This window comes from Hydra viridissima, unplaced genomic scaffold, assembly GCF_058129835.1.
Source record: "Hydra viridissima isolate aposymbiotic clone 2 unplaced genomic scaffold, HvirCarnegie_v1 scaffold_4, whole genome shotgun sequence".
NCBI lineage: Eukaryota > Metazoa > Cnidaria > Hydrozoa > Anthoathecata > Hydridae > Hydra > Hydra viridissima.
Genome location: NW_028324303.1, coordinates 3,412,822 through 3,430,109, shown reverse-complemented (window position 1 = coordinate 3,430,109; position 17,288 = coordinate 3,412,822). Strand labels below are relative to the sequence as shown.

General features: G+C 30.4%; 1 protein-coding gene across 1 annotated transcript; it reads right to left on the bottom strand.

The window, feature by feature from the left end:
* Window positions 1–4,874: 4,874 nt before the first annotated feature.
* On the bottom strand, window positions 4,875–9,239 carry LOC145183760 (potassium voltage-gated channel subfamily A member 1-like). Its single transcript, XM_090085116.1, has 2 exons — window positions 9,134–9,239; window positions 4,875–6,627 (listed from the first exon to the last, which is right to left on the bottom strand). The coding sequence occupies exons 1-2, from the start codon at window positions 9,237–9,239 to the stop codon at window positions 5,381–5,383; spliced, it is 1,353 nt and encodes a 450-aa protein (XP_089941242.1). The 3' UTR covers window positions 4,875–5,380.
* Between the last annotated feature and the right edge of the window lie 8,049 nt (window positions 9,240–17,288).

The following is a 17,288-nucleotide window of genomic DNA, read 5'->3' as shown; positions in this document are numbered from 1 at the left end:
ATAGAAACCATGTTTCCTTTTATAGTTTATTTTTCAACATGTTTCTAGATTAGTCTGTGTTGAAGATGGTTCTAACTGTGCGTTTCGGTGTCTCCTTTTTAGAATCCTGGTTTCCTGGAGCAAAATGTTAATTTGAGTAAATCTGAGAGGAAAGCATAGACTAGCTACGAAGCATCACATAAGGAGTTTAGCAATAAGGTAAGAATGTTTTCTTCGTCAAAATAAAAGAATAACATAACTTAATACCACCCTTTTTTCTACTGGATTTAGAATAATAAATACAATAAGTTAAAAGAAAATATGTTAAAAGTATATTTAAGTCTACTACGTGTATCATATTGTTTTATGATGCACATTAACAAGAGTTTTATAAAGTTAGATGTTTATCAAGTGGTTTTGAGAAACTTTGAACATGTATATTTTTTAGGCTGGCAAATGACAATTTAGAGGATTTATAAATTGTTCGTTATTAGAGGAGAGAAATAAAGATGTTGATTTGTAAAGTAGATGGAAGGTTTAAAGCTAATGTTAAGAGATGAAAGACAAATGAAGTAGGAGAAGTTAACAGTTAGTGTTAAGGATAAGTCAGACACTGTAGGGAAATATGGGGAAAAATGGTCCACTAAGTCGACTTCTGTGAAAGAAAGAGGCATCATTAAGTACAGCTTTTATAATGTATGATTTCTGTGAAAGAAAGAGGCATCATTAAGTACAGCTTTTATAATGTATGATTTCTGTGAAAAAAAGAGGCATCATTAAGTACAGCTTTTATAATGTATGATTTCTGTGAAAGAAAGAGGCATCATTAAGTACAGCTTTTATAATGTATGATTTCTGTGAAAGAAAGAGGCATCATTAAGTACAGCTTTTATAATGTATGATTTCTATGAAAGAAAGAGGCATCATTAAGTACAGCTTTTATAATGTATGATATCTGTGAAAGAAAGAGGCATCATTAAGTACAGCTTTTATAATGTATGATTTCTGTGAAAGAAAGAGGCATCATTAAGTACAGCTTTTATAATGTATGATTTCTGTGAAAGAAAGAGGCATCATTAAGTACAGCTTTTATAATGTATGATTTCTGTGAAAGAAAGAGGCATCATTAAGTACAGTTTTATAATGTATGATTTTTAACCCTTTTAACTAAAGAAAAACTGCAGGAAGTTTTTACAACCTGTTTCTCTGTTTCTGAAAAAAGTACATTTTTAAAATTGAATAAAATTTTTACAAGAAATTATTTTAAAAAAAAGTTGTATTAACAACACAATTGGTTTTTTTTTTTGGGGCCCCTTTAAACATTAGGGCCCCCCACAACCGCCTAGCCCTCGTTAATTACGAGAACCATCAATGAAGTTATCATGATTCTTTCCCTGTTTAATTGATTTAAAACTTTGTAACTGACAATTCTTACAATAACTACTATCGAACACATTGTTCTACAAAGCCATTTGTTACTAACGTTCTATTAAAGAATATTATACACATATATAAAAACTACAATTATAAAATATTTTATACATTAAAATTGTTTGATTTTTATTGAGATTGTTGTAAAAATATTTAGAACTTTAACGTCCAAAGAATTTTAAAATATGTAAAAAATCATAAACTAGTTTATACACGACTCATCTAACAACAATCACAACTTGTCATTTGACTGTCTTAACTAGGTTCATGTCGTATCGTCTTAGTTGTTTCCTGACTGGGGTCCAAGGGTAATTTATTTTTTCTAAGGCTCTTATACCTTGTACTTGGCCTAGACCTAATTACTCTCGTTGACCTTAGGAAGCAATCGCTTGACATGATGACACCAGAGTTTTCAATATTTGTATAGTTGAATTTGGAATTTAGAATAAATTTTTAGAAGAGTTAAAAATTTGCTACCGATCATTTCAGAGGTTGATAAGAAGGTTGGTTGGAACATTCCCTTTTCGCGGATTTTAATAAAGCTAAAAAATATAAGACCATATAAAATAAAACTTCGTGATATCTAATTTGATTACAATCAAATTTCGTAATTGACGTGAACCAATCGTAAGTAACGATTAAAATACAAATAGAAAATAAGATTTATTTTTTGTTATTTGTATTCTAATCGCTATTTACGATTCGTTAACGTCAGATACGAAATTGTATTTTCAATATCCTAATGAATTTAATATACTCTACAATACAAATAAAGAATACTTTTGAAAGGACGACTTTAAAAACTCTTTAAAAATTTACAAGAACAGATCGAGTACGACTATCAAAAACACCATTTATAAAAAGCCCCACATCATTAGTTATAAATTCTAACATAAATTATTAATGGCGTATTTGTAACGAACGTAAGAGACATATTATTACAATTAAATCTTACAACTGATTTCGTTAATTAGAGTACGAACGTAAATTATAAATCAAATAATGACGTTTATACGAAAATTTTAATTCATTTAATCAATTTATGGAAAGTTAAGACTTTTCTCGTTTGCGATTATAAACTGGCGTAATTTCGTTTACTCGCGAACATAAGTGTTATTTTTAAACATACTCCCGCCAATAAAAATAAAAACTGGGTTAAAATAAAAACTAAAACTGGGTTAAAATAATCAAATTTCTAGATTAAAAAAGAAAAAGAAAAAAAATGGCTAAGGCTAATGTAAGATACACAAAAAAAAAAATGTTAAAGACCTTAAGAATTAACTCCAGGGACCGCTACAAGAATGTGGGGGTAGGGAGCAGTTTTTCGGTCGCTACCCCCTAACGGAATTTCGGACAAAATTTTTTGTTATTTGTTTTTTTGCGTGTGGCTAAGAATAAGTTTATAAATATTTTTTTTCCCATTAGCAAAGTTGGATAAATTTATCTATTTACAAAAAAACACATAGTAATCAACAAGTCTTGGTGGTCCCTTTGCCAGAATGAGAATCAGGGCAATGGACGGGTCTGCGGGAGAATAGTCTGAGAAAGAATATACTGGTATTTAATGAAGTTTTTTCCGTGTTTGTTTGGTTTAGTACTCAGTTATTATAAGTGACAGATCTTAGGTCCACATTTAATCCTATTATTATACACGCTGATTATTATCGAGGGACCCTACACACCGACGGAAAAAGGGTTCTAATTGAAGACAATTTTAAAAAAACTTCTCATAGCTGAACTTATTTATAAATAATAAAGATCAATAAAATGAAAATGACTTTATTTTTCAAAAAGCAAATGCTTTCATATTTGGACGCATGCACACAAATCCAAGTTGCGCAAAATAACTGGGTAATCGGGTTTAAATTGAAAAATAGTTTGGATTAATTAAGTGATACTTAAAACGCTAAACTTAAAAAATTTCATTAGTAATTTCCATTGCGGGTAATAATTTTTTGATTTACAAGATAAGTACTCAAAAAGGGAAAAAGCAATAAAATTTTTCATAAGAAATTTTCATAATCAACTGAGTCAGATAAAACTACAGAATACCAGCTCTGTTGGTGGAAGCTCTGTTATTAGAAACTCTGTTGGTGGAAGTTGCTGTAAATACTCTTTCTTGGTAAACGAATTGATTTTAAAGTGGTTGATAAAATATGCATGTATTGTTAAAACTAGTTTTGTAAATCAGACTCATCGATGCATAAAGATTTGAAGAACACAGATCGTACTGATAGCGCTAGTACAATGAAATTTTCTGAAGAGATATAATATTTCAGCATTCTACTTAAAATATCCAACATTTTTAGATTATTTTAAAAATCATAATTATAAGGCAAATCTGCACTAAGTTTAGCTCAATATCTAATGTAACTTACGTAGCTACAGACGCTACTTTAATATTTATGAAAATGATTTTGATACAAAGAAAAATACATTTTTCAAAAAAATTAATTTCAGTTAATATTTTTGAAATAGACAAAAATTTACTAAAATGATTCACATTAGACAATAGCCTTCGCGACGTTAACGCCCAAACTTCCTAATGTGAACTCTTTATTCACATTAGGCAGCAATATTAGACAGCAGTCAGTACCTTGCTAGTTTTACAGAGCACTAGAATAATTTCGCACGTGTGCATTTCATTTTGTAATTGTAATAATTTCATTTTTGTTCGGCCAAATGTCTCACAATTTAAAAGAGTATTATACTTGTGTGTATATTATTTTGTTATTGAAACAATTTTATTTTCAATCAGTTATTTTATGCATTTTCAATCTGTTACTTTACACTTATGCTCTTGATTTAAGTTTAATCGATAAAATATTTATCCAAACTTTTCTTTCTGCATTTTACACAAGGAGTATGTACAATCTGTAAAAAGAAGTAAAGAATATTTTCACGGGCCACTTCAAAAGGCTGGGAGCCCGGGCGAGCCCATTTAGCCCTCCGATTAAGTTTTTCCTGACGGAGGATACAATAGATAAGAGAAATATACAGATGCTTGTTAACAGAATGAATTTTTGACTGAAATTCGAAACCAATTCAACATATAATAGGAGAGCTCACAAAAGGCAGAATTACCTTATGATAATTCTTTAGATGGTGTGAATTTGCGTAAAGTATTTTCAGAAAGCAGATCCAAAAGATAATGATTAATAAAGATGATGAAAAAGTTGCATTAAATGGTTCATTTTTTAAAACTTTACAATTTTTTAAAATAATTTATTTGGGATTTATTGAAGGCTATCTTATTAACCAATCGTTGAGACAGCTAAATTTTTCCGTACGTAATTCCGATAAAAACGTAAAACTGCGTTTGAATTTAAAACCAGTTTTGCTAAAAAACGAAACGCATATTTTTAGATGGTGAACAACTAATAGATGTTATCCAGTGGGTTTTTTAAGTCCTAACATTCGTTTTATTTAACAAGAAATATTAACTAAAAAAATAATTCATTAAGTATCTGTTATAGTTTTTTTATTCTTTTTCTGATGTAATAATAAAATCAATTATAAACGTAAATCGCATAGCAACATCTGCGGAGAAAAAAAACAACAAATACTCAGACAGTTTCTTGTGTCCCGGACCAGTCCCCCGTCTACAAAATATTGTCAGCGCATACAGTAGTAATAAGCCAATATTTGCTTCTTTATTTTTGGAAGTAACTCCACAGAATAATTTTCTGATTTCGTTTCTGCAATTTTTTGTGATTCTCAAGAGAAAAATCACGTGATATGCGATTTTAATAAATTTTTAATTAGACATTTGTTCCTTTATCTTATCCTTTGGTATGGAAAAATAAAAATATTAAAAAGAGAACAGTCAATTAAAACTAAAATGAATTATTACAAGTCAAATCTTAAACAAAACTATCCAATTCAATAAAAATTAAACTGATTTTAAAAAATACTCTTGCTATACTTTTGTTTAATAACCTTTAAAGAAATTTTTTAATTTTTGGAGAAGCTAAGCCTCTCCTAAAAGAGTGTGTCTCATTTGAATGATTGCTCTTTTTCTCAGGGTGTCCACTTTTGACATTACTTCTGGCAGATAGTAGATTGAAATAAAATGATTCACAAGCACAGGTTGTTGTAAACAAAATACAATGATTCCAGAGATAGCTACAAATGATCCAAACAGCTTTCCTAACGATGTTGTTGGCACGACATCCCCATATCCAACGGCAGTTGCAGTAATCACACTATACCACATTGAATCCAAAATGCTGTGAAACTCGTTTTTTTCATGATTGAATTCGTTTTCAATCAAAAACATTAAAGCTGCATTTACAAAACAAAACGTTCCAACTGATATAAAAAACACCTGTAAACTCTGACTGCATTTGTACACAGTGTAAATAAACAGCCTCAATGCAACACTAAACTTTGTCAGCTTAAAAATTCGAATGACCCTAAAAAACTGTATTGCTATCACAAACTTATTACTGAATGCTGAGAAATAGAAAGTGACGTGCAGTACAGTGAAGATAATCGACATAAAATCCATGATTATGTTTAATGAACATCTAAGTTCCTTGAGATTCGGAGATGAATACGTCGTAAATACAAATTCAAAGCTGAATAGTATTCCAGTAATAATTTCGATATGTATCCAAGCTGTATTATTTTTTAACGAGGGCACGGTTTCCAAGCAGTAAGCTATAATTGATAGCACTGTTACAGCTAAGTTCACGTTTGTATAAACAATTTGAAAAATAGAATCATTAAAATAGTTGACGTATTTCCAGATGCTTGAACGATAGTTCCCATCTGGCAATTCTCCTTTTTTTTTGTTGTTTTGCTTTAAAAATATTAAATCTTCAATATGTCTTTCATCTATTAGTCCGTCAATCTCATAAAAACTAAGCTCCTCATAAAATTGTTCTCTTGTAACTATTGGAGGTTTAGCGAGCGTCCCTTTTGATTGGTAATAGAATAATACGGCATCGAACGAATGAACGCATCTATCAAACACATATAAACCTAGATTGTTATCAAAAAATTCATTTCTTTTTGAGATATTTCCAAGTAAGGTGTTGGGGTAAGTTCCAAGCGTACTTTCAAACGTTTCAAATATTATTCCGCGAACTGATATTCTCACTCTTCTTTCGTTGAGTATTAAGCTTCCTAATTGCAGTGCGTGCAGGTGCAGAGCTGTGCTACACTGATACAGATCAATTTTATTCAACTGCTTTACGCTTGAACGTCTTGATCCTGAAGGATTTTTTAAATAAGGAATAAGAGGCGGTGTCGACGTCATACCTGTTACTGAAGAGCACCGCACAAGCATAATTAAATAACTAATATTTTTAAATGGTTTTTTTTAGTAAAAAAAAAGTCAGATCTTCATCATGATCACTCCAGATTTTTTTTATTCTTCTATATTGAAAGAAGAATCTTATTCTCTGTATATTTTTCTACATTTAAAGTCTGGTTCGCTTTTTTCTTGTCTTTCTAATAGCATATTATTGACTAATACAAAAGAATTTAAAACACGAAAAAATTTTCGTACAATTTAATTATTAATAATGCAGCCTATAAGTCTTCTTAATTTTAATCAGAGATAATCTATAAAATGATCGATTTAAAACAATGTGAAAGAGAGAAAATGAAGGAAAGAGAGAGCAGAGAGAGAAAGAGAAAAAAAGAAAATACTTTTTTTTTTTCTTTTTTTTTTTTTCTTTTTTTTTTATATCATTCTTTTTTAAAAAAAAACTAATGATTAAGAGGATACACCTATTTATATGTCATTTCAAATAAATATCTTGATTTGGGGATTCCCCCTTTTTTTTTATATTTTGAAAAAACATTTTAATTATTTGTTTTTTTTTGTTTTTTTGTAAAATCATCTTTTTTACCCGATGACGTAGTTACTAAAAATATACTTTAGTAACTTATTTGGAATGAAAGCAAGAGAGATATTTGAGGAAACCCTTTTCAATATAAATATTGGTCTAATGAATTAGTTAAAGCTAAAACCAGAATACTATTAGTTATTTTTACTATAGGTTATTGAATTTGAAACAGCGAAATAAATTATTTTGCGTAAATATATTTTAGATGTTGACTACACATGAAATTGTGGAAATGATCTGCTGTTCCTATATTCTTTATAAATTAAAGAATTGAAGCAGCCTTTTTCAAGAGATTGCTTATAAAGAGATTGTAGAAACCATCTCATAATGTTAAAAAGAGATTGTAGAAACCGATCTTACAATGTTTATCAAGAGATTGAAGAAAGATCAAAATATTTTGTAGCTTTTCAAAATTTGTACCTCCTCTTTTCAAAAATAATCTTTCTAAAAATCATTTGTAATTATTTGCAATAAACTAAAACTAGATAGTATTTTAGAACTTAATTTGAATGAAAAGGTTTTCAAGATATTGTCTTGGTTGATGTATCAAAAGCGAGACTATAAATTGCCATCGTTCAGTGAGTTAAAATACCAACTGTTTCTGAATATGCCAAAACAATGAAAACCTTTGCAAGAATGAATAATCAAGGAAAACATAAAAAAGAGCCCAACCTAGTCCCTCCCTAATTTTAATTTCAGACGTTTCTTATAGAAAATGATTATAAAATAGAACAGCTGCATACTTTAGCATATTTTTGAAAATTTGAATACTTTTACAGAAAGTCTACAAATCCTGGAAAATATGCCAAATATTTGGGCTAAATTTTTTATAACTCATACAACTCTATTTTAATTTTAATTCTCTATTTTAACTTTAATATACTAAAACTATTTAATAAATATATTAATTAATAACGTTAAAGAACATTTAACGCGCTTAAGTGTAATAAATTATTAAAATTAGAGAGTTTGTTATTAAAAATTCTACCGTCTAATGTTCGGAAGAGGGAACGTAGTTGATAGCGTGATTTATAAATAAGAATACTTGAATCGCTAACTGCAAAAAGGCAACAAGTCCACAAATCCTGATTGTAACTACTGTATCCATTCAAGAAGATCAACCAACTGTATAAATGAAGTTCTTAAATAGCACTGAAGCATCAGTGCTATTTAAGAACTTCATTTATTCATAGTATTTCAATAGTGTTGTAATAATAAAGCACTTTTCAAGAATTAAACTTTTTTTAAATCTCATTTAATGCAAAAAGGGATTGTGTCTCTATATTTAAAAAAAAGTGTTCTACACTTGCAACAAAATACATTTAAAAAAGTTATGTATATATCAAAAACAGTTTTTTTGTCTCACCTGTAAAATCAGGATTTGTGGCCTTTTTGAAGTTAGCGATTCATTTGTTCAAAGAACTGACCAATCGGAAATTATCTAACCAATCTAATTTAACTTATCCAAATCTATTAAATACGGAAGTCAATTTGATACTGTAGATGATGAATACAGGGATGATCAAATTGCGGCTCTTGGAATGTCATTGCGGCTCTTTTCGTATTAAATTTTCTTTATAGAAGAACTGATTGTTTCCTAATGGGTAAAGCCTCATTTCGTAACATCAACAAGAAAAGAAAAGTTAATTGCGAAGGAGGAAAATGTTATTGAGATTGGAAAGAAAATTTTTCATTTATTGAAAAAGAAAATAAACCAATTTCTTTGTTTGCAATACAGAACTTGCTCATAACAAGGCAGGTTAAATGCCACTATGTAACTATGGAGTATTCGTTACATTTAAATTACAGAAAAAATAAAATTGAATTAATCAAAACAATAATTAACGATCAAAAAAATTTATTACCTTTTAACAAACAGTCAGATGTTACCACAGAGCAAGTTTTGTTATAGCATGTTATAGCAACAAAGCAAGTTTTGTTATAGCACGGAAAGTTGCAAAAGTGAAACATCCTTACACTAATGGAGATTGTGCTTTAAAAATATTAAATCTTCAATATGTCTTTCATCTATTAGTCCGTCAATCTCATAAAAACTAAGCTCCTCATAAAATTGTTCTCTTGTAACTATTGGAGGTTTAACGAGCGTCCCTTTTGATTGGTAATAGAATAATACGGTTATTTCAATTTTAAAAAAATAGCAAAATCCAAAGATTACTTTCACAAACTCCTATTTTCTTGACATACAGCAGAAAGAAGAATATCTAAAATTAGTGCTGACATTTAATAGCAATTGTTAAATGGCTTAAAAAAAAATTGTGAAGTATTCTGTTTCGTACAGGATAAATCAACAACTATTGAAGATAAACCTCAAATAGCATTTGTTAGAAATAAAATACATCAGATTTAATTGTGGAAGAAGTATTACTATCTTTGGTTGAGCTGAAAGACACAATTTATGGAGTTGATATAAAAGAAACCCCTTTGTACAGTTCTATTTAAAGCCAGTACACTTATCAACAAGCTTGTTTGTATTGCTATAGACAGTGTAACAGCAATGGTCAGCAAACACATTGGATTTCATGGAGAGCATTTAGCAGAAAACACATTTTAGTTTTTCAATAGTTCTAAAATATGCGATCGATAGTTCTAAAATATGCATTGAAAAATGTAAACAATACTTGATCAAATGCAAATTATCACAGACAGTTTAAAATCTTTATTAAGGCATTGCGATCTTGCTGGCAAACCAAGTGACCTGTCGCTCTAGTTTGCTGTAAGGTGGTATCGTGAAAATCATACCATTGAGCATTTGTTGGAGTTTAAACAGCAACTACAAGCTTGAAGGCATAATTTAAGAAACTTACCAGTAAAGTTCAGAATTATAGAGCCTGATCGGAAAATTTATAACCGATGTAACTTTGTTTATTCTTTAAAAGAGGTTTCTAATATGCGTATGTTTCTTTAAACAACTTTATAACTGATTTTTATTGTGTTAGTGGAAGGGTGATTTTTATTTAACTTGATTGAAATTTATTTTTTGAAATACTCAAGATAATTTGAAATTGTAAACAAACTTACATTTAAAGAAAAGTTTTTGCTTTTGAAAAATGATTTTTTTTTTAAAATATCTTATACACAAAGTTTTTTGTGTATAAGATATTTAAAAAAAAAAATCCTTGTACACAAAGTTTTTTGAGAAAGTTCTTCAGAAAATTTTTTTATTTCCGAATCTAAATTTCATTTTATGAAGTATTTTACAACATTTATTTCATCACCAGTTACCAGCGCATGTGAATTTCAAAATACTTTTCAAAATATTTTTCAAAATGTTTAAAAAATATTAAATAAAATTTTTCTAAGTAAAATATTTAATGCAGCTCTTCGACTTACGTAAGTATTTGAATGAGAATCTCTTGTCAAAAGTCTGGCCAGCACTGATGTAAGCTAATTCAATCACTAACCCCCGTGTTTTACTAATTGAGAGCATGCGTGAACGTGGTATATGTGCACTAACATAACACCAAATTGCTGTTAGCAAGAACTGGCGAAAGTAAGAATGTGAAGTAGAGTTTGGATTAAACGCGAATCAGAAGAAGTACGTGCTGCACCTTTTTGCATGAACTAGCACAACTGCGAGCAAGTGTAAGTATGAAGATGATACAGTGACCCGATTAAAAGTGATTAGGAAAGAATGTAAACTGGTTCTTACTTTTATGTTCTGGAAATCCAATTAATATTGAGTTTGTAAAGTATTGCATTTTGAGTTAAGTAAAATTAGGGGGGAGAATATCAATTTACAAATTTCCTGCATTCTTCCTTTCATTGTGTTTAAATTGTTTCTCGTTTGACCTTTACAACTTTAATCTATATTTTGTTTAAAATTAGCTTACAGATTTTATTTTATTAAAAATTTAATTTTTCGCAGTAGTATAATGAGGGGGACCTAAATCTTATTATAAACAAATCTTATAATAAACTTATATTAAACAATAAGAGTTATAATAAACAAATCATTTTTTCGGCTGTTGGAAGCTGCCGTAAGTTTATCTTTTTATATTACTAGGGTTTCTGATCGTGTTACTGCAATTTCTTCTGCTTAATAATCTAAACGATTCAAAATTCTTTAGTTTGCACTCTGATTTGGATTTGATCCAGTCTGTGCATCATATTCGCACTTACGATACTTTACACTTACACTAGATCATACTTTTATACGGTCGTACTCTAATTCGCTTTCCAATTTCGTACTTATTCCAGATCGTCCTTAATCACTGGTTCGCAGTTAATAAATTTGCGCTGTTTTAGCATCCCCGTGGTCTGAAGTAAAACATCTTTAAACTAACTTAGATAAGACAGTTTTATCTACCAAAGTAGTCGTGAAGAAGGAAAACGAAATAAATCATAAAAATAATCTTTAAGTTTTAATCAGCTTAAACATTGAATGTATTTGGTTGAAGAAAACTCCAAGACAGCCGAAACACCAGGTAGACACACGTGTACAATTGCATGAAAAATAAAACGGTCGTACTATTAAAGTTTTAAAACCGTTTTCTCAATAACGACCAGACACCCAATTGTAATTACACTGATAAGATAGTAATAGTTTAATTAGTAAGGTGCGATATGCACCATTTGGTGATTTTTACTAATAAGTCGAGAGACAACGCTTATCAAAAGATAACTTTTAAAAAACCTGCTTTGGAGAACCATGATTAAAAGGTCAAAACAAAAGCACTATACGAACTTGAAATTAAATTGTCTATGCTGGAACAACACCTGTTTTAAGAAACATCTGTGGCCACATTAATGAAGAACGGTTTGAGAAAATCTGGACATTTGGGTGGATATTTAGGAGAAGGACTGAGATCTAGAAGAAGATCTAGAAGAAAATCTTGAAGAAGATCTAGAAGGATTAGGATCTAAAAGGGTGGATTTTTAGGAGAAGGATTTACGGAATAAGTTTGGACAAAATTTATGGAAATTTTAGGAATTTATGGAAAGTTTACTAGAACTTTGCTTCTTTAATCTTTTACCTCTTTTTTTAAAAATTAGTTTTAAGTACAAGTTTCAGTTCCCGGACACCTATTTTGACATGTGCTTGTTTTCTAAATTTTAACGGATTATTAGTGAATTATCATCCTTTCAAAAAGTTAATCCAAAGGCACCACAAGAGTAACACATTTTTGTTGTTCAATGTTTTAAAGTAAAATATGGGGGTGCATTTTACTTAAGGGGATAGGATTTCAAAATGTTTATACAGGGAGAATCAAATAGTATAATTACAAAAAGACCTTTAAAGATAAGCTTTTACCTACTGCTAGATTATTTTTTTGAAAGCATCAAAATTGGATTTTCCAACTGGACTGTGCAACAACACATAGTGTCAACTTGGTGAAAAAGAGGTTTCAAAGACAATACATTAACCTTCTTTACTGGCCAGCACACCCACAAGATCTGAACCCCATCAAAATTATTTTTTGGTCTTGGATGGACAAGAAGTTTAGAGAGAATGTGGAAAGCGTTGTGTAATTGAAACTTTGTCTAATTTTAGCCAAAAAACATTCACAAAGTTAAATAAACAAATAGCAAATACTTTACAAAGGATTTCTGTATTTATGGTGAAAAAATGTATTTTCTGTATTTATGGTGTATATTGTGTATTTATGGTGTATTAATGTATATTCTGTATTTATGTTGAAAAAAAAAAAGATTCAGCATCATGTTTTAAAGTGTACAAAACTAGGTATTAAATTTATGGTGATAAGCCAAAGATGTTCCTCTCAGTGCTACCATAGCTTAAGGAAAAAAATGCTTTTAGTAATGAATAGTCGGACTTTGATTTACATCTACTTTAAATACATTTTATGTACCCTACTGCATTTTTTTTTTTCTTTTTCATGTTGTTTTATAAAGAACGTGTTTTAAAAATACGTTTTTTCAATATACATCTCCAAACCACTTGCATGTACAGAGTGCGGCAGCGATTTGCAAACTAATTTTTGGCTAAGTTTTGTGATGTAAATAAAAAACTTCTGAAAATTGTTTTTCTTAGTTAATGTTCAATGAACGTTTTAGCTTTGAATAAAAATGTGAATAAAAAATACTTTAGTTAAAAGTTTTACAATGGAAGCCAAAAGGCCTGAAGATTTATATTTGATTCACGCCAGTTTGACTGTAAGTGAAGTGATTCATATTTCTGGAGTGTCCAAAACTACATTTTAAAAAGTGAAAAAACGTAACAGTGCTGAGAGAGCCCAAATGCCCTCTCCAGTGAACAAAAAAGTTGATAAAAAGTTTACTGAAAAACTTAAAAAGCATGTTGAAAAGAATTCTACTATGTCCTTCAGAAAGACAACAGTTTGTTCAATGTTGATGAGAGTAAAGTCAGAAAGACTCTTGGAAAAAAAAACCTTCATGTCAACTTTTGACAGAAAGGCTAAAAACTTTACAATTGGAGCGATCAAAGAAGCTTCCGAATCAGCTGAAAACAGTCAAAATTAACAGTCAAAATTTTCTTAGATGAAAAACCTTTTAGAGTTGACTGTGTGATCAATAGATGAAATGACAGATTCATAGTGCAGAAGGGGGTTGCAGAGTACCACCTGTGTGTTACACCAAGCACCCTCAGTCCTTCATGATGCTAGGAATCATCGCTTCTTATGAAGAAAAATGTCCACCAATCTACATCAAAGAGAAACAAAAAGTTACCTCTGATGTGTATATCAGTTTACTAAAATGTTATGTAGTGCCATGGCTGAAGAGGACATTCTCAGAAAACAATTACATCTTTCAGCAGGACAATGCATCCTGTCATAGATCTTGAAAAATGCAACATACCTTCAGGACGATATGGGTAATTTCTAGTCCAAACATTTTTGGCTACCATCCAGTCCTGAATCCCCTTGACTACAGTGTGTGGAGCGTAGTTGAGAATAAGGCTTGAAAAAAGGCCCACTTAAGTGTCAACTCACTAAAGCCATCTAGGGTAAAACACCCAGTGTTCGTCATGCGACATAGTCTTCACTTCTCGGTCACTAAAAAACATGCAGAGCAAAAACTAATTGCTGGAAAGTTCAGAAATCGTATCAAAATAAAACTTTGATGTTCTTTTTATAACTGACGAAAATTTGAGTATTGAAACTTTAAAAATAAAGGCGCAGAATTTTTTAAATTTTCAAATCACAGAATTTTTTAGCAAAAAAACTGTCTTAAAAAAGCCTAAAATCTTAATGACAAATTTTAGAACAGCTTTCGGATAATCACTCAAAAAATATATGTTCTTTATAATCTAATTTCTTTTTTCTCTTTCAAGGTGTTGTTAAGATGCAGGAATATCGTATAATCATAGAATGAATGAATGAATTTGAAAGGGTGGGTGTGGGGTGATGATGGCGAACACTGAAAGCGATATAAACCCCTTGCTAGTAATCATCATCAAAAGTTTTTTTTAAAAAGTTTACTTTTTTTGTTCTTATCATAAAACATAAACTATGATACACAAGTCAATACGCGTATGGCTCAATTTTATTTAAAAATAGCCACGTAACAAGCAGTTAAATATTTGCCAGTCTTCGCCACACCATCTTGCTAGTAGTCGCCATTGTTGATAATTGTCTTCTTAATTTTTTATGAATAATTATGCAACACCATTTTTTTGTTTTAAGATTAACTAAAGAAAAAAACTAGAGCATATAATTGATTAGTTAAGATGTGTTTTTAAATTAAATCATTAAATAGTAGTTATCGGTTACGTATAGAGATATTTTTATTATTTTTTCAATTAATACCTTACATATTTATTTTCTATTTTCAGACTTTCTTAATAGGTTTTAAACAATTTAAAAACCAATTTTACATTTAATACTTGGTACCAGGCTTCTAAACTTAAACTTGCAAATATTATTTAAATTTCAAATATTTTATTTTATTAATCAAATTAAAGATGAACAAAAAAACTTGTAGCACATCTAAAATGGCTACTAGATATGGATATACTGAAGAACCTATATCGGAGGCTGTTGCGGATGTAAAGAGGCAAGCTTAAGCTATATTTGCCTTTACGGAATGTCACTATCAGTTAACCTTTCACTATCTAACAACCTTTGCTACAAGTTCTTATTGCCCTGGTAGATATATACTGTACTTATTGTTTTTTAGCGGTCGAAAAAGGGCAATTGGTGCATCAAAGCATTATGGCATTCCTAGATCAACCTTGATGGACAAGATTTGAGGAAAAACCCTTATGGTTAAAAAAATAGGCCCCTGCACTTTTTTAACCGAAGCTGAGGAGCAAGTGTTGGTTAACAATGTAATCAATCCACAATGGAGAACTCATCCTGTCACCTAATACATCATCATGTCACTTTTGTCCGGTCTATTGTCAGATGAACGTTTGATGGAGACAAAAAACAGGGATAGACCTTATCAATTTGGTAGATCAGGGTCGTTAAAACCTGGAGATAAATGGTGATGTGTAGCAACAAGTAGTTAAATTGTGGTTCGCGGACATTAGAAGCTATTTGGCGGAGAAAGACTAGATATCCTACATGAACCCAAGCTCAATTTTAACTTTGATGAGTCTGGGTTTCAATTTTCAGCCAAAACTGGAAAGAGAATCAAATAATGTTCCTTATGTCACATTAGCTAAAGAAAAAGAAAGAAATACAGTTTTGGGTATGTAAATTTATATTAAATTTATTGCTTATCCTTCTGTTATTTCTTTAATCCTTTTTGTTATGCTTTTATTATTTATAACACAGCAATATAAGTTGCTTTAATTATACATATCTTAGAGCGCGATAGCTTAGCATAAGAGCTTAGCATGATAAGATGATAGTTTAGCCTAATAGTTTTTCTTTACAATTTGACGGATCTCTTCCTCCCCCTCTGATTATATATGGTAACCAGAGAATCCTCACGACTGTATACCAGCCATTGCCTCCAAATTTGTAACTGTTGGTAAATCCGCTAAGGGTTATATAAATCATAAAGTTCTATATGAATATTTATGCAATGCTTTTCACCAGACAGATAATAATACTCAAAGAAAAGTTATTTTTTGGGCCAACAAACATGAAATTTGGATAAAATTTTATTTAGTGAAGAAATAGATTTACAAATCCCACCTAATAACATTCATTCATGCAGCCAATCCTCATTCCACCTAATAACATTCATTCATGCAGCCACCCGACGTATTTGGCCTAATCTAGAGTGGCTGGACGAAGGTTTTGGACGCTTTCCGCCTCGCCAATCCTAATGAGTATGTTTAAAATAAAATTTCGTAAATCAACCAGGGGTGGCAATAAGGAAATTAAAATCATTAGCTTAACCTAAGAATAAGCCTAAAAAGAAAAAGCCAGTCGTAAAACACACTGTGTTTTACGACTGGCTTTTTCTTTTTAGGCTTATTCTTAGGTTAAGCTAATGATTTTTTCCAATTCTGGTAAAAATATCTTAAAATTAGCTAAAGTCTAACTTCCTATGTGAAACTACATGAGCAAGGATCAAAACCAAATTTTTAGTAGTAAAGCGTACAAATGTATAATTCTTTTTTTTTTTTAGATATCATTTTTTTGTTTGTCTTTATAAATTTTAAATGCATTCAACTCAAAAAACGACTGAAAGAAGATATATATTTTAAAAAAGAAACATATAAGCGAACACTGGCGGAAGTTCAAAAACGAGGAGGTGAACCACTGATCTCTATAATAACTGGATAGCGCATCTCAAATATCAAAATTCACGCCAAAATCGCCATATTGGAAAGCCCCAGAACAATGAAATCTGATATGTGTGATAAAGCGATAAAGCGATAAGCCGAAAAACAGAACTTAAAGCTTACGGGATTAAAATTTTTGGGGCTTTCCAATATGGCGATTTTGGCGTCAAAAAATAAGAAGTTTTGCTCGGAGTTGCGCTATCCAGTTATTATAGAGATCAGTGAGGTGAACAAAGAGAACACGCCAGTGGCCGCCATTTTTTATTTTGGGGGGCTACAGCTCCCTTATTTATTATCGGAGGTCATTCGTTCTAAAGCCGTCGTAAAGAGCAATCTTT

What these genes read in the sequence shown, in the direction of transcription:
- LOC145183760 (XM_090085116.1), bottom strand. Translation starts at nt 9,239, where the DNA reads ATGTTTCACTTTTGCAACTTTCCGTGCTATAACAAAACTTGCTTTGTT. An exon ending in ATCTGACTGTTTGTTAAAAG is followed by an intron (nt 6,628 to 9,133) that starts GTAATAAATTTT and finishes AAAATCCTTCAG; the next exon opens with GATCAAGACGTTCAAGCGTA.